The sequence below is a fragment of the Malania oleifera genome, chromosome 1, assembly GCF_029873635.1.
Source record: "Malania oleifera isolate guangnan ecotype guangnan chromosome 1, ASM2987363v1, whole genome shotgun sequence".
NCBI lineage: Eukaryota > Viridiplantae > Streptophyta > Magnoliopsida > Santalales > Ximeniaceae > Malania > Malania oleifera.
Genome location: NC_080417.1, coordinates 51,584,692 through 51,606,891, shown reverse-complemented (window position 1 = coordinate 51,606,891; position 22,200 = coordinate 51,584,692). Strand labels below are relative to the sequence as shown.

The 22,200-nt window shown below is 35.2% G+C and overlaps 1 protein-coding gene across 1 annotated transcript; it reads left to right on the top strand.

Moving 5' to 3' along the window:
- Window positions 1-331: 331 nt before the first annotated feature.
- On the top strand, window positions 332-21,879 carry LOC131162194 (UBP1-associated protein 2C-like). The gene is made up of 4 exons (XM_058118441.1): window positions 332-560; window positions 12,708-12,995; window positions 15,044-15,331; window positions 21,734-21,879. Exons 1-4 carry the CDS (start codon window positions 332-334, stop codon window positions 21,877-21,879), a joined length of 951 nt encoding a protein of 316 aa, XP_057974424.1.
- The last annotated feature ends 321 nt before the right edge of the window (window positions 21,880-22,200 follow it).

The window sequence follows — 22,200 nt, the reverse complement described above, 5'->3', positions numbered from 1 at the left end:
ATCTAGCGGTGTATTGCTAAACCATCAGCTGATCCTGAGTAGGGTTCATGAATTCCTCCATCTTCGCGTTCCTGATAGAGGCTGGAAAGTACTGCTCAAAAAACACCTCTCTGAAATAGCTCCATGTCATTACCACTAGTGTTGGCCTCTGCTCCTCCAACATCCTCACTGATTCCCACCATCTCTACGCCTCGCCTGTCAACTTACAAGTCGCATAGATCACCTTCTGCTCATCTGTGCAACGTAGAACCGCCAAGATCTTCTCGATCTCCCGAATTCAATTCTCTACTCAGATCGGGTCTGTAGTCCCTGCAAAGGTAGGTGGTTTCAAATGGGTAAACTGATCGATAGAACCTTCCAACTCAATTGTGGGACAGTCCTACCCCCTAGAAGTTTGAACAACTTTAGCCATAAGTTGTTGGGCGAAGTGCCGCAATACCACTGTGGAGTCACTACTAGCCTCATGGTCAGCCCCCTCACTGCTACTACCTTCAGCATTAGCAATGTTATCCCTGGATTCCATCCTGAAGAGACAATTGAGAAAATTGTTTGGAATCTTGGTACCTTACATATCCGTTATAACTACAATACTATAAGACTCATCTTAATAAACCAACGTCCCTAATGACCACGTACTCTGTCAACCTAATTCCCTCATTCTAACTCAAGTTCTGCCCCTCCACTCGAAAACAAAATTGTCAATGGATTGCTGTGATTTTCTGAACTCGTCGACTGATATAGAAAAACACAGAAGTCCGCCAATGGATTTCTACCTCTAGGCTTACGAAGCAAAACTTGAAAGTCCTATCATACCCATTCCCATCCTTGTCCTACTCTGACACCTATACTCTGGTAAAACCATCTGACTTAGTCTGCAGAACCTAACAACCTAGGCTCTGATACCACTTGTAGTGTCTCGACCCTCTAGGTGGGCTTGGAGTGCTACTAAACATACATAACATATATCTCTTTGATACCATACATATACAACCTGCCCAAACAAGATAAAAATGGGTGTTCCACACTAATCTGTATAAACACACATAGTGGAAATACATACGTCATCTAATGCTTACCAGAGTTTCTAACTGTTTCCCATATACATCCATACATAACTAAAAAAACATAATCTGCTATTACAATCCCCAAAAGAGACAGACACTATCTAATATCTCACTAGCTCTGGCAAGGACTGTTTTCTATCTAAACTCAGCTGGGCAGAACGCTAGGCTCGATTCCTTGGAGGACCTAAAACACATTTGTATGCTAGGGTGAGACACCTCTCAGTAAGATGGATTATATTATCATTAGTGTGTGGCTAGCATGAGATTTCGTGTGTACATATACTACTAACATTTAAATACATTTAATTGGCATTTTAAAATATGTATTACTCTGTAAATATGAAAATACATACTACTGGCTCAATATAGCCCTTTCTATAGTAAATATGTCCATATATGCCTAGAAGATACAACCTGGTCTGTAGGACTAGCATCCTCATGTTATCACATACACATGCGACATGCTTCCCCCTATGATGGGTTGTGTGGCTCAGAAGCTAGACCTAGCATATAGTTGGCCGACTATAGCTAAGCCAAATATAATAGTAGTACAATGGTGCCTACCTTATGCCCGAAGGCAGAGTCATCCGAAATCACTGCATCGAATGGAGCCCTGAAATTTCTACATTAGGGAGTACTTTACCCAGGCCACCAATCGCCTTTCCCATATCCACACTCTATCTGAGACGTGTGGTTGCACCCCTACATACATAGAGCTATGGTACCGTGCTCTTACCGTGAGATCATAACAACAGGGCTTTATTATCATATATGACAATTTACATCGTATAAAGTTGTAATCATGATTCATTTCATAAAACTGTATAGGACATAAGCTATACCTAATTCTTTGAAAATATCTACTAGATACTGACTCAGAAAAAATCGGCATATCATATCTGTCATAAACTGGCTCGGTAAAAATCGACATTTCATAAACTTGGCATTTAGCCATCATATCTCATATCTCGGCATATAGCCGTTACATTTCATTATTACATAAAACCTAATCATTTAATGCCAATTAAAAACTATACTCATGCCACACAACTTTTCATCTTGTAACTCATAAATAAATCATCTGCTTAAGAAAGTAAATATCGTTGCTAAAATTGGGGTATGAATATCTCTAGGTTGTTATTTTACTAATTATAGATATATAGCTAAAGACGGGGAAAATGGAGATAATCAACCCTACCATCTTTGGTTGGTTTTAAAAAAAGCCTATGGTTTGAAATAACGATTTCCCAACTGGTGAAAATGTTCAGAAAGTCTGATACTATACTTTAAAAATATCATATTTAAATTTACACGATTGGTTTCAGAAATAAAGTCGGTTAACCGAACCCTAGGCTTGGCAACCCTAGAAAATTCGTAACTATATATATAAAAACTATTTTAACATTCCATTTGGTTAGAACTCATAAACATGGTTGACATAATATAATCCCCTCACCCGTTTTCTTGAAAAACGCCCCAAAAGGCCGAAACCCTAACTTTTGGGAGTGGGGCTTGAAATGTTTGGATCAATAATCCACTCCACTAGATATGTAGAGAACTGCTCCTAGACCTTAGTGGTAACTTCTGATCGTTGAGTTTAGCGACGATCGACAAAAAAATCGAGGAGAGAGAGTCTGGTTCGTGGTTCTAGAGAGAGAGAGAAAGAAAGAGAGAAAGATATTTATTTTTCTAAAATATCAAATCTTGTTTCACCTTTAAGTCTTTGATCCGGTCACATTCTTCAACGAAATGGAGTCTTCGTCGACGAACCGCAGAAGGGCATTCGTCGACAAACCTGAAACTTGAATTTATTCCAAACTCTTGGGATCTCTTCGTCGAAGAGGACCCGAACTTCATCAACAATCCCTAGAAGGGCTCTTGTCGACAAAAACTGGGATTTGTTGACGAGGCCATGCTGCCCCTTTTTTCCTAAATTTTCCATCCTTCTCTTTTATTAATTTATTCCTTTATTTACTGGTTCGAGGTACTACGTGTAAAATGGTAGATTGAAGTCTATATCAAGGGCCAAGAACACTGAATGCTTCAAGTGCAAACAAAAGAGGCACTATAAGCAGGATTGTTTTTTTTTTTTTTGGAAGAAAAAGGAAGATAAGAAAGATCGACTATCAAGCTCTGCAAGTATGGTAGTAAATAGTTCAAACAATGAAAAACTCTTATTGGTTGCTTCAAGTAACAAATTTTTTTAGATACTTGGACTATGGATTTTGGTTGCTCCTTTTATTATTATCTTTATAGGGAGTGGTTTGATACTTACAAGGAATGTGATGGTGGGTTAGTAGTTCTTAGGGATAATCATCCTTCTATTATAATTGGTGCTAGTATTGTGAGAGTTAGAATGTTTGATATATAGAATTATTAGAAAATTACAAAATTTTAGACATGTTTCAGAATTGAAGAAGAACCTTCTTTCTCTTGGTTACTTGGAGAAGATGTTAAATTAGGTGTAATCCCAAGAAGGGGGGGGGGGTTGAATTAGGTATTTTAAAAATTTTTTGAATCTTTTTACCACTTACTCCCTACTTGTATATTTAGAAAGGAGTTCTTATTTCCTAATTAATAGTGTGCAATGTTATTCAACCTATACATGCAATATGAGCAGTTGAAATGTAGTGTTGAAAGTAAAAAGTAAAGGAAAGAGAGAAGACAAACGCAACTTTTACGAGGTTAAGCCAACTTGTCCAACGTCCTCGCCTTGAGCAACCACTCAAGGATTTCACTAAAATCCCTACTCCTTAAATTGGGACAGAGCTTCCCTTACAATCCGCAACTTTCAAGAGGTACAACTTCCTCCTCAACCGTTGCTTAGAAGAGATACAACTCTCTTCTCAAACACCGGTTCACACACCGAACCGTGTATACAATAAAATCTGTAAAAACACTCAAAAATGCTTCCAAACAAAAGCTTGTGAGTACAATTCAAATTCCTAATATATTAACATATGATATAATCTGAAGCTCAGAATGTATGAAACGTTATAATCGTTTATTTATGACATGCTTTAACACACAAATCCCTTTTTATCAATTCTCCCAAAAATGTTTGTATAAAACAATGCTTTGGAGATCTTAGGTTAGATCTTTGAATATAAAAATAACTTTGTAGATTGCAAAGATGCTACACCCACTTTGTAAAAACTATTTCATGAAATATGTCAACCTCAATAATATTTCAATCTCAATGTGGTCTAGGTAATATTTGACTTGATGTATATGTATATGTATCTCTAAGATGATGATACCAAGGATCAACACTCTTACTATATGATTTTCTGAAAATATCCTTCAATATATATATATAGTTACAAACATAAATGATCTTCAAATTAGTAGGCTTGTTATATTGAAAATATCAACTCTTTGAATGAAATCTCACTTGAATCAAAAGTGTTTAATCAATACCAAAAGCTCTTCTCAAGTGGCAAAATTCTTAATGAAATGATTTGCTATATGCACACACAAGATTAACTTCTTAACAAGAATTCAAAAATAGATTTTGCAATGATATACTCTATGAAAAATGGATATCAACAAGTAGATCGGTTTATATAAGAAAAATTTTATTCAACTAACTCTTATAAAAAAATATGATTTATCAAACCTCAATACTAGAATGAAAGAACGAGATGAGTAGTTAAGTTCCACTTAGATATTCTGAGTAGATTTTCCCTAAGATGATGTGTAGAAGCTAGAGCATAGGCAAATGTACAACAATCAGCTCAAGAATCTCAATTTTCTTTTCAACAAGATGTGTTCTTCGCTTTACGTTGATCTTCTTGTGTTTTTCATACCTACTAGGGTTTAGATAATTAGTATTTATAGTGTCTTACCCTTAGAATTGATCTCAACCATTGGATCATGAGATAGCTCGCGTGTTTGCTCAATAAAAATCATATTTTTAACTTTTCCAGCAAGTTCAGACAACCGAGGCCAAGGGCCCAGACGACTGAAGTCATTGTTAACCTTTGAAAAAATAGCCTGGACATAGGGTCAGACGACCGAGGTCAAGGTTCAGATGACCGAAGTGTCGAGTTCAGATAACCGAGGTCAAGGTTCAGTCATCTAAGGTGCTTCTGCCAGATTCTGCTTGTCACCCATAAATCTTCTAACGTCTCAACTTATTCTTCTGACGTCTAAGGAAATTATTCAGCCAACCAAACTTGAAGTTTAGTCAACCGAAGTCCCCAAATTCTGCATATTTCTTTTCTATGTTAAAATTCTGCTTTGCTCTCCTTCTTGGGTCTTTTATAAAACATATTTTCCATGATATTAAAAATGTTTCAAAATCCATGAAAGTCCCCTAATGATATACATGAAATGCATGAATCCTAAAGTCTTTCTATATTATGTTGAGCCTCAAATTAAATCATACGAAAATATAAATTCATGAGATCTAAGTACCCAATTCCAAGATGTGCTTGAACTTTGCCGCTTGCATCTTTATTCTCGTACTCTTTGAGTCCTATGGATCTTGCCAAGATATATATGCTTTACTTTAATACTTTCATGACTCGTTATCCTTCCATGCATCCTTAATATGGGTCTTGTTCACAAACTCAATGCACAGATCAAATACCAAGTGATTTGTCATTGTCAAAACCGGATTGGACTCATAGAGTCAATAATCTCCCCCTTTTTTATGATGACAAATACACGAGTAAAAAAGAATATATAACGGGTTATGCCTAACAAGGCTCCCCCTCAATTAGTGCATCAAATATTCAATGAATGACAATATGCTCATGATGTTTCAACAATTTTTGTTATTATACTTTTCCCCCTTTTGTACAATTAGTTTTGCCAACAGTTTTTGTTCTTTTTGCTCCTAATATTTCTCCCCAATTCTTATTTATGCTTTTTCTCCTGATTTCTATATTATTTTTGCTCCCAATTTTCCATTTTCTCCCCATTTTGACATCAACAAAAAGGTGTAAAATAATAAACTATGAGTTGACATACCCTTATGTTCTTCTCTCCTTAGAAATTTTAAGGTTTAAACGTGTTCAACCATTAGATAAAAAAAAAAATCCTTCTCATGCTTTTTGAAATCAACTATCCCCCTTGATAACGCATACATTTCAAAGATTACATGAGAATACCAAATGTTGATTATATGTCATCTCGAATTTTTTATACTAATTGTTGATTAATGCAATACCAAAATTTTGATTAATATGATACCATGTGATTACATCGTACGTGATGTTGCTCCCCCTGAATTATATCATCTAACATAATTTTAGGCAACCTCTCGACTATGCATGAGACCTAATTCATGCCTAATTTGAATAAACCTATCCTCCGCAAGTGGTTTTGTGAATATATCTATCCATTGTTCATCCGTGCATACAAACTCTAGTGTCACATCCCCTTCTTGTACATGGTCATGAAAAAAGTGATGTCATATTTCTATGTGCTTAGTTTGTGAATGTAATATCGGATTCTTTGAAATATTTATTGCACTCGTATTATCGCATCTAATAGGGATTGTTTCATTACTTGATCCAAAATCCTTCAGTTGTTTTTTCATGTAAAGCATTTGAGCACAACAACTACCTATCACTATGTATTCAGCCTCAGCTGTGGAAAAAGCAATTGAATTTTGGTTCTTGGAAAACCAAGAGACTAAGGAATTTTCTAAGAAATGACAAGTACCACTAGTGCTCTTCCTATCCACTTTGCTACCCACAAAATCAGCATCTAAGTAGTTAAGAATCTCAAAAGATGTGTACTTAGGATACCATAATCCAATTTCCATGGTTCCTATCAGGTATTTAAGTATTTGTTTAACGGCTAAAAAATATGACTCTTTTGGCGCAGACTGAAATCTTGCGCACCAACATACGCTAAACATTATATCAGGTCTATTGGCAGTCAGGTATAATAAGCTACCAATCATTCCATGATAAAGTTTGACATCTACTAGTATACCTTGTTCATCTTTGTGTAATTTCAATGAAGTGCTCATAGGTGTACCTAGTATTTTTCTATCTTCCATATTAAACTTTTTGAGTAGGTCTATAATATACTTTGATTGATTTATAAATATTCCATGTTTTGCTTATTTGATCTGAAGTCCTAAGAAGAAATTTAGTTCACCCATCATGCTCATCTCAAATTCATTTTGTATTGTATAAGAAAATTCATTACACAATTCTTTATTTGTGGCTCCAAATATGATGTCATCTACATATACTTGAACTAGGAGAATATCATCTTTCTTAGACTTTATGAACAGGGTTGTATCTATCTTTCCTCCTATAAATCCATTTTCTAATAGAAAGCCACTTAACCTTTCATACCAAGCTCCAGGAGCTTGTTTTAAACCATACAAGGCTTTCGTCAATCTATACACGTGATTTGGATTCTTATGGTTTTCAAAGCCTGGGGGTTGTTCTACATACACTTCTTCATTTATGTAACCATTTAAAAATGCACTTTTGATGTCCATTTGATATAGCTTGAAATCTTTAAAAGCTGCATATGCTAAAAGCATTCGAATGACTTCCATTCTAGCTACAGGTGCAAATGTTTCTTCAAAATCAATACCTTCTTCTTGATTATATCCCTAAACTACTAATCTAGCCTTATTTCTCACAACTATTCCATGTTCATCTTTCTTATTCTTATATATCCATTTGGTTCCAATGATTGATTTATCCTCAGGCATAGGAACTAGTGTTCATACTTTATTCCTCTCAAACTGATTTAACTCTTCTTACATGGACAACACCCAAGATTCATCCTCTATGGCTTCACTCACATTCTTAGGTTCTTCTTAAGATAGAAATGCAAAATGACTAATCATATTCCTATCCACGTAATGGTTCACCTATTATTTGATCTATGGGATGATTCTTTATATATTTCCATTCTCTAGGTTGTTCATTAACCTCATTTTTAGTTTGATCAGTTTCAACGGATGGTTCTTTAAGTTCATTTATCTTTTCTGAATCGTTCTCAATGGATAGTTTCTCAAGTTCTTTGTTTATCTCAATTTCATCTTCATTAGCTCTTTCGGAGAAGGGATTTGACTCATCGAACACAACATGAATAGATTCTATGACCATCAATGTTCGTTTGTTATATAATCTATAGGCTTTACTATCTAATGCACACCCTAGGAAGATGCCTTCATTAGATTTCACATCAAACTTTCCTAAGTGTTCATTGTCTCTAAGCACAAAACATTTACATCCAAAGACATGAAAATATGATATGTTTGGTCTATGGCCATTCCATAATTCGTACGGAGTCTTATTAAGTAATGGTCTAATTAGAACTCTATTTAGCACATAGCAGGCGGTATTCACTACCTCAGCCCAGAAGTACCTAGGTAATTTATGTTCGTTAAGCATAGTTCTGGCCATCTCTTATATAGACTTATTTTTCCTTTCAACTACACCGTTCTATTGTGGTGTTCTAGGAGCTAAAAATTATGGGCAATTTCTAATGAATTACAATAGTCTTCCATGCCCTGCTTTTTGAATTTTCTACCCCTATCACTTCTAATTTTAGTGATTGTATATCCCTTTTTATTTTGGATTTTGTTGCACAGGTTTATGAATTTTTCACTTGCTTCATCTTTGTGGCCTAAGAATTGTACCCATGTATATCTTGAAAAATCATCAAATATGACAAAGGCGTATGATTTTCCTCCTAAGCTCTGAATTAGGTTAGGACCAAATAAGTCTAAGTGTAGCATTTGGAGTGGCCTAGTAGTGGAGATTTCTTTCTTCTTCTTAAAGCTTGTTTTTGCTTGTTTTCCTAGTTGGCATGCATCACAGATTTTATCTTTCACAAATTTAGTCTTAGGCAGCCCCTTAACTAATTTTTTCTTAACTAGTTTTGAGATTAAATCCATATTAGCGTGTCCTAGTCTCCTATGCCAAATCCAGCTAATTTTGTTCATAGAAGATAAGCATGTCACCCTCTGTGAAGTTAGGTTATCTAAGCTTGTGGTATATACGTTTTCATGACGTTCAGCCGTGAACAATATCTTATTATCAGTTTTGTGTTCAACTATGCACTTGTCATGTTGAAAAGACACTTTGTAACCTTTATCACACAGTTGGCTTATGCTCAATAAGTTGTGTTTTAAACTTTTAACCAATAAAACATCATCTATAATGAGTGAGGAATCATTACCGACTTTACCTATACTTGTGGTCCTTCCCTTAGCATTATCTCCAAAAGTAACAAACCCTTCATCCTTGGGTGTGATGGAAGTGAACTTCGCTTTATCCCCAGTCATGTGACTTGAGTATCCGCTATCCATATACCATTTATCTCTTGAGGATGCTGATCTTAAGCATATCTGCAAGACACAATCAAACAACTAGCTTTGGTACCCAGATTTTCTTGGGTTTAGGAGGGTTAGTGCTAAATTGACCTTTGACCTTCCATACTTTCTTAATTTTTACATCTTTATTTTTGAAAAGAAAGTCGAATTGTATGTGACCCAACCTTCTACATTTAAAGCATGTAGTATTTCAATAATAATTCTTAGTTGGAACATATGACTTTGACTCTTTTGTAAAATAAACCATGTAAAGATGTCTATTCTTTAGATTTTCCTTTCCATTGAAGCCAAGCCCTTCCTTTTCTAGGGAATTTCTTTGAGATCCTAGGAACTTTTCAAAATTTTTTTGTCCCTCAGTAAATTGACAAATAATTTTAGATTTATCTTTCAAATCCTTTTCTAACTCCTCAATTTTTAAATCTTTATCTTTTATGAAAGATGCATGAGATTCATTTTGGCGTTCAAACAAATTTGAAAGTTCTGTGACTTTTCTTTTCAACTCAGAGATTTTCTTTGTTTTCTCCTCAAGCATTTTAATAGAGTATAGGTATTCTTGTTTCAGTTCATCATATGAAATCAAGTCATTTTCATTTTCAGACTCACTAGAATAATACGAAGATGATGAAAATAATGATTGTATCTCAAGGTCATCATGTGTCATTAGACACAGATTGGCAACCTCGTTGTCGTTGGATTCAGATTTTGAACAACTAGTGTTGTGTGTATCCCAGTTGACTTTCAGCGCCTTCTTTTTTTTCTTTGAGGCTTTCACTAGTTTAGGACACTCTGACTTGATGTGTCCAACCTCTCAGCAGTTGTAGCATGTTGGTGGATCCTCCTTCTTTTTCTTCATGCTAGGTTCTCCTCTTTTCGATTTAGAGTTCCAGAATTTTCTGTTGAACTTCTTGTTCTTCTTCTAGAACTTCCCGAACTTCCTTGTTAGCAAGGCCATGTCATCATCCATTTTTGAATCACTTCCTTCACTTGAATAGCTTGATGATGCCTAAAGTGCAATGACCATCTTTGCTTTGCTTTGTTCAATCTTCCTCTCGTTTATTGCCAACTCATAGGTGATGAGCGGTCCAATAAGTTCGTCCACTGACATCTCCTTGAGATTTCTCCCTTATGCTATTGTCGTAGCTTTCGCTTCCCACACTGGAGGTAATCCCTTGAGTATTTTCCTAATAAACTCATAAGTAGGGTAAGTCTTTCCAAGTGCATTCAAGGAATTGATGATATGTGTGAATCTAGTGTACATGGATTGTATAGATTCATCAACTGTAATTTTAAATGCTTCATATTCACTGGTGAGCATGTCAATCCTACTATCCTTGACTTCCTTAGTACCTTTATATGTAACTTCTAATTTTTCCCAAATTTCTTTAGCTGAGTTACATGTCATTACCCTATTAAATTCATTTACGTCTAATGCATAGAAAAGCAAGTTCATGGCAGTAGCATTGATTTGTACTGATTTCTAGTCTTCTTCTATATATTCATCTTTAGTTTTAGGTACATTGGTCTTATCAATTACTTTTAGGGGAATATGATTACCCTTAGTCACTATTTTCCAAACCTTCCAATCTACGTTCAATAGATATATGCTCAACCTACTTTTTCAATAGGTGTAGTTTACACCACAAAAAATGGGTGGTCTAGTGGATGAGTGTCCCTCACCGAATGGAGTTACACCTATATGTGCCATGTGATCTTTTTACAAATAAACTATTCAGTCTATGTATACCCACTCTGATACCAAATGTTGAATTAGGTGTAATCCCAAGAGGGGGGGGTGAATTGGGTATTTTAAAAATATTTTGAAACTTTTTACCACTTACTCCCTACTTGTGTTTTTACCCACGAGTTCTTATTTCCCAATTAATAGTGCGCAATGTTATTCAACCTATACATGCAATATGAGCAGTTGAAATGTAGTGCTAAAAGTAAAAAGTAAAGGGAAGAGAGAAAACAAACGCGGTTTTTATGAGGTTCAGCCAACTCGGCCTACGTCCTCGCCTTGAGCAACCACTCAAGGATTTCACTAAAATACCTGCTCCTTAAATTGAGATGGAACTTCCCTCACAATCCACTGCTTACAAGAGGTACACTTCCTCCTCACTCGCTGCTTACAAGAGATACAACTCTCTCCTCAAACACCGATTCACACACCGAACTGTGTATATAATAAAATCTGTAAAAAAAACTCAAAAATGCTTCCAAACAAAAGCTTGTGAGTACAATTCAAATTCCTAATACATTAACATATGATATAATCTGAAGCTCGGAATGTATGAAATGACATAATTGTTTATGTATGATATGCTTTAACACACAAATCCCTTTTTATCAATTCTCCCAAAAATGTTTGTATAAAACAATGCTTTGGAGATCTTAGGTTAGATCTTTGAATATAAAAATAATTTTGCAGACTGCAAAGATGTTACACCCACTTTGTAAAAACTATTTCACGAAATATGTTAACCTCAATAAGATTTCAATCTCAACATGATCTAGGTAATATTTGACTTGATGTATATGTATATGTATCTCTAAGATGATGATACCATATATATATATATATATATAATTACAAATATAATGATCTTCAAATTAGTAGGATTGTTATATTGAAAATATCAACTCTTTGAATGAAATCTCACTTGAATCAAAAGTGTTTAATTAATACCAAAAGCTCTTCTCAAGTGGCAAAATTCTTAATGAAATGATTTGCTATATGCACACACAAGATTAACTTCTTAACAAGAATTCAAAAATAGATTTTGCAATGATATACTCTATGAAAAATGGATATTGATATATCCCAAATATATCACTTACCATAAGTCTAGAGGAGACTAGAGTCCATCATTGATGAGGGCAATTACCACCTAAGTCAACTGCTCAGGCAAACCAATTGACGTCAGCTCCATGATGACTAGAGCAATCTCCGCCAACGTTATAACAACCAGAGTGATTCATGCTTGCGCCATAACTCACCAATAAATGACACATTACCTTTGGGTCCAACTCCATCACTATAAATGGGGATTCAGAGAAGAAGTTAAGGTATCTCATTCTAAACTCTACTTTACCATTGCATAAAAAACCTCTCAAGCCAATCCCTGATTTAAGCATCAGAGCGATCCCCCGGAGTACACGCCGGGTCCTCCAAGCCTTGCTTATTTATCTCTTTTCAGGTGGTCGTGATCAGGGATGGTGAAGGTCGTTCAATTTTTGGCTGCAACAGTTGGCGCCGTTTGTGTGAACTTCTTAAAAGGTTTTCTCTTTCAATCCTTGATCATGACTGCATCAAATAATTGAAGGTCGATGCATTGGCTCGATTGAGATCGTCCGAAATGCCGCCATCCAACACCTAGACGTACTCGACGCCATTCTATCCATCACCAATCGGGATCCTACTCAGCGTAAACTCTTCATTCACGGCCTTAGATGGGACACTACCATCAAGAACCTCCGCAATCTCTTCTCCACTTACGGTGACCTCGAAGAAGCCGTCGCGATTCTTGGCAAGGTCACTCGGAAAAGTAAAGGGTACGAGTTTATTATGTTCAAGCATGTTAATGGCACTTTGCTCACGGTAAAGAGGCCAAGTAAGAAAATTGACGGACAAATAACCGGGACCCAACTTGTGATATTGGGAAATTTCGTATCTAATGCGAATCCGACTACAATTGATGTTTCTATGCACAAGATTTATGTAGCCAATGTGCCTATTCTCAAGGTATGATTTTTTTCTCCATCACACAATAATAATTCTAAAAAAAAAAAAAAAAACAAATAGATGCCATAGTTTCAATGCTTGAAGAGTTCTGCCTTAATGGCTAATAATAATTAATAGGATGTTCAAGTTATTTAATTGATTGAACAATGACCTATGCACCAAATGCATAGTAGGGTTATGAAAGCTACACTACCAGTCAAATAAAAAAAACCAAAATTTGAAATTCCAATGAGTTGGCCGAATGCACCATGGGATTGGCAATAATGACTCTTGCACATTCATGTACGCTAAATAGTGCTATAAATAGTTAATTTGAAATTGCAATTGAAAATTTGAGTTAAAATTGCAATGCACACTGAAATCGCACAATTGTAGCAAATGCAATCGGGAAAACCCCAAACAGCAAAACCGAGCTCCTTAGTGACATTCTGTCAAACACTTGGAGCCTAATCAGCTGAACAATCCACACCATAATCAAAATAAATAGTAACAAAATCATTGTCATCAATGATAGACATCTCGCAGATCTCAATCTCAAACTTCAATCTGCCACTGCACTCATAACCCCATCCAACATAGGACTCACAAATCAACTAGGATACAATCGAATAATTTGAGTTTATAGACCCCATAGATGACACAGACAACACAAAAATATTCTATGAAATCTATAACACTGTACGCTCTCCTGCAGTTCCATTTCTCGCAAATGATTGAACACTTGGTGCATACACATCCAAACCCTTTGAAACAAATCCATCCCGAACTGATTTTGAATCCTTACTAATATTGAAAATACTAGAACTCATATCTTTAACCCCAATGAAATCAAACCTGCAAGAACCTGTCAAATTTAACAACTATCTTGGCATCATAAATTACCAAAATGTTACTAAAGATATAGCCCAAAAAATGAGCACGACTCATTAGATAAGGAAGAATTGACCCAAATAACAAGCAATGCTTGTGAGGCCAGAAGACTGTCCAAAAAATGAGCGCAGCTCATTAGGTAAGGAAGAATTGGCCCAACTGACGAGCAACACTCGTGAGGCCATAAGATTGTCCAAAAAATGAGCACAACTCATTAGGCAAAGAAGAGTCGGCCCAACTGACGAGCAACACTCGTGAGGCCAGAAGACTGCCCAAAAAATGAGCACAGCTCATTAAGCAAAGAATAATTGGCCCAACTAATAAGCAATACTCGTAAGGCCCATAAACGGCCCAAAATATAAGCACAACTCATTAGGTCAGAAACGACAAAAAAGAATAGCACGACTCATGAAACCACAAACAGCCCAAAATGCCTCAAGAAGAGCTGCTCGAAAAAAAAAAAAACGACAACAACAACAACAACTTTCAAACTTTGGAAGTCAGCTTCAAAAATTCGAAATTGAAGGGGGGACAATTGATATACCCCAAATATATCACTTACCATAAGTCCAGAGGAGACTAGAGTCCATCATTGATGAGGGCAATTACCACCTAAGTCAACTGCTCAGGCAGACCAATTAACGTCAGCTCCATGATGATTAGTGTAATCTCCGCCAACGTTATAACAACCAGAGCAATTCATGCTTGCGCCATAACTCACCAATAAATGACACATTACCTTTGGGTCCAACTGCATAACTATAAATTAGGATTCAGAGAAGAAGTTAAGGTATCTCATTCTAAACTCTACTTTACCGTTCCATAAAAAACCTCTCAAGCCAATCCCTGATTTAGGCATCGGAGCGATCCCCCGGAGTACACGCCGGGTCCTTCAAGCCTTGCTTATTTATCTCTTTTCAGGTGGTTGTGATCAGGGATCGTGAAGGTCGTTCAATTTTTGGCTGCAACAGTTGGCGCCGTTCGTGGGAACTTCTTAAAAGGTTTTCTCTTTCAATCCTTGATCATGACTGCATCAAATAATTGAAGGTCGATGCATTGGCTCGATTGAGATCGTCCGAAATGCCACCATCCAACACCTAGACGTACTCGACGCCATTCTATCCATCACCAATCGGGATCCTACTCAGCGTAAACTCTTCATTCACGGCCTTAGATGGGACACTACCATCAAGAACCTCCGCAATCTCTTCTCCACTTACGGTGACCTCGAAGAAGCCGTCGTGATTCTTGGCAAGGTCACTCGGAAAAGTAAAGGGTACGAGTTTATTATGTTCAAGCATGTTAATGGCACTTTGCTCACGGTAAAGAGGCCAAGTAAGAAAATTGACGGACAAATAACCGGGGCCCAACTTGTGATATTGGGTAATTTCGTATCTAATGCGAATCCGACTACAATTGATGTTTCTATGCACAAGATTTATGTAGCCAATGTGCCTATTCTCAAGGTATGATTTTTTTCTCCATCACACAATAATAATTCTAAAAAAAAAAAAAAAACAAATAGATGCCACAGTTTCAATGCTTGAAGAGTTCCACCTTAATGGCTAATAATAATTAATAGGATGTTCAAGTTATTTAATTGATTGAACAATGACCTATGCACCAAATGCATAGTAGGGTTATGACAGGTACACTACAAGTCAAATAAACAAAACCAAAAGTCCAAAGGAGACTAGAGTCCATCATTGATGAGGGCAATTACCACCTAAGTCAACTGCTCAGGCAGACCAATTGACGTCAGCTCCATGATGACTAGAGCAATCTCCACCAACGTTATAACAACCAGAGCGATTCACGCTTGCGCCATAACTCACTAATAAATGACACATTACCTTTGGGTCCAACTCCATCACTATAAATTGGGATTCAGAGAAGATGTTAAGGTATCTCATTCTAAACTCTACTTTACTGTTGGATAAAAAACCTCTCAAGCCAATCCCTAACTTAGGCATCGGAGCGATCCCCCGGAGTACACCCCGGGTCCTCCAAGCCTTGCTTATTTATCTCTTTTCAGGTGGTCGTGATCAGGGATCGTGAAGGTCGTTCAATTTTTGGCTGCAACAGAAATCAACAAGTAGATAAACTTATATAAGAAAAACTTTATTCAACTAAACTCTTATAAAAAATATGATTTATCAAACCTCAATACTAGAATGAAAAAACCACATGAGTAGCTAAGTTCCACTTAGATATTCTGAGTAGATTTTCCCTAAGATGATGTGTAGAAGTTAAAGCGTAGGCAAAAGTGCAACAATCAGCTCAAGAATCTCAGTTTTCTTTTCAACAAGATGTGTTATTCACTTTATTTTGATCTTCTTGTGTTTTTCATACCTATTAGGGTTTAGATAATAAGTATTTATAGTATCTTTCCCTTAGAATTGACCTCAACTATTGGATCATGAGATAGCTCGCATGTTTTCTTAATAAAAATCATATTTTTAAGTTTTCCAACAAGTTCAAACGACCGAGGCCGAGGGCCCAGACGATTGAAGTCATTGTTAACCTTTGAAAAAATGGCCTGGACACAGGGTGAGATGACCAAGGTCAAGGTTCAGATGATCGAAGTGTCGAGTTTAGATGACCGAGGTCAAGTGCTTTTTCCAGATTCTCTTTGTCACCCATAAATCTTCTGACATCTAAACTTATTCTTGAGATGTCTGAGGAAATTATTCAGCCAACCGAACTTGAAGTTTAGTCAACCGAAGTCCCCAAATTCTGCATATTTCTTTTTTAAGTTAAAATTCTGCTTTGCTCTCCTTATTAAGTCTTTTATAAAACATATTTTCAATGATTTTAAAAGTGTTTCTAAGTCCATGAAAGTCCCCTAATGATATACATGAAATGCATGAATCCTAAAGTCTTTCTATATTATGTTGAGCCTCAAATTAAATCATACGAAAATATAAATACATGAGATCTAAGTACCCATTCCCAAGATGTGCTTGATCTTTGCCGCTTGCATCTTGATTCTCATACTCTTTGAGTTCCATGGATCTTGCCAAGATATATATATATATATATATATATATATATATATATATATATATATATATGCTTTACTTTAATGCTTCTATGACTCGTTATCCTTTCGTGCATGCTTAATATGGGTCCTGTTCACAAACTCAATGCACAAATCAAATACCAAGTGATTTTTTATTGTCAAAACTGGATTGGACTCGTAGAGTCAACAGAAGACTTTTTATAGACTTTCAAAAACTCTAGGTTGTGGTATCCTAAAGGTTTTAAAGGGTTGTATGGTTGTTATGAATGGTAAACAAGTTGATAACAATTTGCATCGGCTAATAGGTAGTACAATTGTGGGTAGCGCAAAAACTGCTTCACTTGATAGTGAAACAATTGACACTACACTCTAGCATATGTGCCTGAGACATATGAGTGAGTGGGGTATGATGGAACTTTATAAAAGAAAATTGCTAAAATGGTTGAAGGAGTGCATAGTTTATTAATGATGTTTGAGGGCATACAAAGAGTACTAGTTAGAAATGGAGCTCACTATTTTGTTAGCTTCATTGATGATTACTCTAGGAAGATTTGGGTTTACTTCATTAAAGAAAAGCCATAGGCATTCTCTAAGTTCAAGCTATGGAAGGCAAAGGTTGAGAAGCAAGTAAGTGAAGTGTCTTAGGTTAGATAATGGCCTGGAGTACACGTTTGATAATTTTATGAATTTTTATAGGTTTGAAGGAATTGTTAGACACTTTATAATTTGTTAGACTCTGTAGTAAAATGGGATGGTTGAAAGGATGGACATGACCGTACTTGACAAAGTTAGGAGTATGAGATTATATGTAGAATCATCCAAGACTTTTTCAAAGCAAATGAAGTCAACATAGCTTGTTATATTATTAACAAGTCACCTTTTGCTAATATCAATGATAAGTGGTTGAGGAATTTTGGACAAGTAAAGAGGCAGACTACTTTACATTGAGGATAATTTGGTGGTTCAGTATGCGCCTACATTCCTAGTGAGTTTTGATCCAAACTAGACCTAAATATAAAAGGTGCATTTTCCTTGGCTATGAAAAGGGGTTAAAGGGTTCAAATTATGGGACATAAAGGACAAAAAGGTAATTTTGAGTAAAGATGTGGTGTTCAATGAGGCATCCATGCTGAGGTACAAAGAAGATGGACAAGGCAATAAAGTTGACATGAAGAGGCTAGAGGTGCAGGTGGAGCTTGGTAAACTATAGGACCGACAACCAAAGGTTGGCCTAGTTGAGCAACATAATCAATAGCAATTAGATGACCATGGTGTAGCCCAATAGATATACCTAGATGCATTACCCGTGCATCGTAGAGACATGGTTGTGAGGATACAGTCTCTTTTGCGATAATTAGTGGTAGTGGAGATCTATATTATTTCTAAGATGTTGTTTTTAATCTATAGATAAATAAGTGGATGGAAGCTATGATGGAAGAGGTGGAGTTTTTGTATAAAAATTAGACTTAGGAGTTGGTGGAACTTCCTTCGAAAAGGAAAATAGTGGGATGCAAATGAGCATTCAGGAAGAAATATAATATTTTAGAAAGAGACAACAAACAATTCAAGGCCAGACTAGTGTCAAATGGGTACTCTTAGAGTAAAGGGATAGATTATGATAAGGTATTCTCTCCGACTATCCTACATACCTCCATTTGGGTTATATTGGCTATAACAACTTAGTTTATTTTGGAGGTAAAACAATTGGATGTTAAAAAAACATTTCTTAATGGTGACTTTGAAGAGCAAACTTATTATATGGAGCAGTTAGAAGATTTTAAGGAGTCTGGAAAGGATAACTGTGTTTTCAATTAAGGAAATCATTGTATAGTCTAAGGCAATCATCATTGTATGGTTTGAAGCAATCACCAATGTTGTGGCATAAATGGTTTGATTCACGCATAATGAGTATTGGATCCATACAAGCAACAAGTGCGACGAAAATAAATTTTCATGCTCTTATTTTTTATGTATGGGAATTTAACTTTTTCTTTCGAAGCTATCAAAGGGCTGGTATTTTCTAACATTACTTGTTAAAAGTAGTATTTGGTAACATTAGAAGATAAGTATTTCTTTCATTAATTAATGAAATTGTTAATGTAGCAATTATCATTATTATAATAATTATTATTTAATAAGATTATTAAATAATATTATATATAATAATATTATATCAATATTATTAAAATTATGATAAGTGATAATTACTATAATATATTTTGTTATATAATATTATGATAATGTAATGGTTGTTTTAATGTTTTTATATTATTATATAACGTAATATACCATAATATGTTACTATAATTATTAATCATATTTTGTGAGTTTTATAACTACTTATGCTACATTTAGGAGCATGAATTTTGATCTTTGGACTTGAATTTAGATGAATTTGGACAAAATTGAATATAATTTTGTATTACATTTTGCCTAAATCTATACAAATCCAAATCCGAAACCTTTCTCAAACATAGGGTTAGGGTAAGTAAATACTCAAACAACACTTGTTTACTACAAATGCTTCCACTATAAGTAATATTTGTACTTATTTATTGTAGTCGTAGCATACAAATGTTTAGAAAAGTTCTCAAATATTGGGAACCTAAACATTGATCTTTTTTTTTTTTTTGAGTTTTGTTTAGTTGTGAAAAATATTTTTTAGTTTTTATTTTTTAGTTTTCATAAAATTTACAAAAAACTTTAGCTTATTTTTTAGTTTTTCAACATTTATATTGAGAAAATAAAAAATTTAGAGTTTGTTTAAATGTGCAAAAAAATATTTTATTTTTATTTTTATATTTTAAATTTTAAAATAATTAAATAAATATAAATTATTTTTCAATTTTGAAAAAATTATATAATGTAATATTTAAAATCATAAAATTTTGGGTTTTAAATTTAGATTTGTGTGGATCTAAAAGAAAATTTATACTTAATCCACCAAATTAATATCTAAGATTTGAATTCCATGTTCTCATATGCAAAGACTTAAAAAAGTGGAAAAAATAAATAAAAAAAGATATTTTCCAATTTTTCTATACAAATTTGAAAAATTATAAAATTTTCTATATAGATTTGGAAAATTAGAAATTTTTCTATATGAATTTGGAAAATTAGAAAAAGTTAGACATTTTTGTAATTATTTAAACTACTTGTACAAGTAAACAGTTTCAAAACTATTTATTGCTGTTTATTTATTTCATATAAACCTTGTATAGATGAAAAATTAGTTTCCTTCTTTTTCTTTTTTGTACTTCATTTAGGAAACTATATAAAATGAAAAATGAAGACTTTTTTTCTACAACTAAATATGCCCTTATCATTTATTAGCTTTTCTATAGTCAACCTGTCGCGATGTTCCAGACCCGCCAAACACTTCACTTCACGGGTGTGGCTGCGAACTGGGAAAAATGGGACTCTTTTGAAAAGAATATTTTCATGGAAAAACAAAGGGTGATAGAGTTGTCACTAACCTTTTGAAGTGTGGTTAGAACACTTGATTACTACCCAATTTAAAGGTAGAATCGGTTTGCGTTGCCAAAATCGGGATCGGGAGTACGATTATGCGAGAGGAAGGTATTAGTACCCCCTACGTGCCCATTTTTACGAATGGTACCAGATTAATTGAAAATTATCCCACAAGTTAAATGTAATAAGCCTTTAAGATTACTCCTTTTCAAAAATCGAAAAATGAAGGTACTATATAGGTATTCCCTCATAACTGGAGCATATCATACTTCGAAGAGTTCATGCCTCCCTTTGAAATCATCGGGATCTGAAAATCGAGAAAATAGCACAAAAATACACTCCTAGGATTTTTTGTAGAATTTTCTAAGTAGGAAAATACTATCCCACGCGATTTTTTTGGGCATATTCGGGATGAAAACAATTTTATGGACCTCAAAAACATGTTTTCTAATTTTTATGGATTTTTGGTGATTTTTATATATATTTTTTTCATATTTTCCTGAATTTTTTTTTAAATAAAAAAAAAGATAATTAAGCAAAAATAATGAAAATCAAGTCTCAAAAATATTTTGAAATTTTCTCCTAAGTTTTTAGAATTTTTTTTTTTTGCGATTTTCTCAGTATAAGAACTTTTTTATAATTTTTCAATGTTTTTCCCAAATTTTCAAATAACACGCAGATAATTAAAGCAAAAGAGTGAAGGTTATATTCTTTGAATTTTTGTAATTTTTTCTGAGACAAAAGTTTACTAAACAATATTTTTGTGAATTTTCTAAAATTTTTTAAAGTGCACAAACAAATTTTAGCTTCCAAAATCATTTTGGGAATTATTGCAAATTTTCTGAATTGTCATTATTTTTTCTTGAGATTTTTTTCCTGAGATTTTGAAGTTTAAAAGAAATTATTCAAAATAAAAATAAAAGAAAAACCGGTAAGAACCAGTTTAGGGAGGGGGTAGGACGGGTCAGACATTGACCGGTCTAGGAGAAAGACTGGTTTAAGGCCAATCAAGGCCATCTACCACGCGTCAGCCTAAGAGTGGAGGAGGCGTGTGAGTGAGGATCTAACCATGTGGCTCAATTCCTAGGTGTTCATAGGGGAGGGAGATCCAACGGTTGGTAGGAAATTGCTTTGAGTGTTGATTGCTGGGGAATTGAGTGGCCATGTGGCGACACGCAAATGAGTGTGTAGGGTTTCATAATGACTCCTGCTACAAGCGATCTGGACCATTTGGTGATACTCAGATCAAACGGTGGGTAACGGAGGAGCTCACGGCATATCGATGTGGCAAGATATGAGACATCTAAAAAGGAGACGATCTGATGGTTTGCAGCGAGCTGCAGGGAGTATTAATGATCTGGGAACGAGAGCGCCACGCATTGCCCAATGAGCGGAGGAGTGTGCAAACCTTCATAATGACACCTACTATGGACAATCTGAGTTGTTGATGCATGGAGAGATCGGACGGCAAGGGAGGACGCAAGGACACTTGATGTTGACAACACTGACGTGGAGCGATCTGGGTCGTTGGTGGAGATGTGATCCAACGGCTGATATGCAGCCGTTCTCGTATAAAAAACTGAGTGGACAAGGACTCCACATGTTGAATGGTGAGTGGGTACGCAGGGATCAAAGGGGGTCATCAGTCTCGGGATCATCTCGACCATTGATGGGAGCTAAAGATCGAATGACCAGGGAGAGTTCTCACACA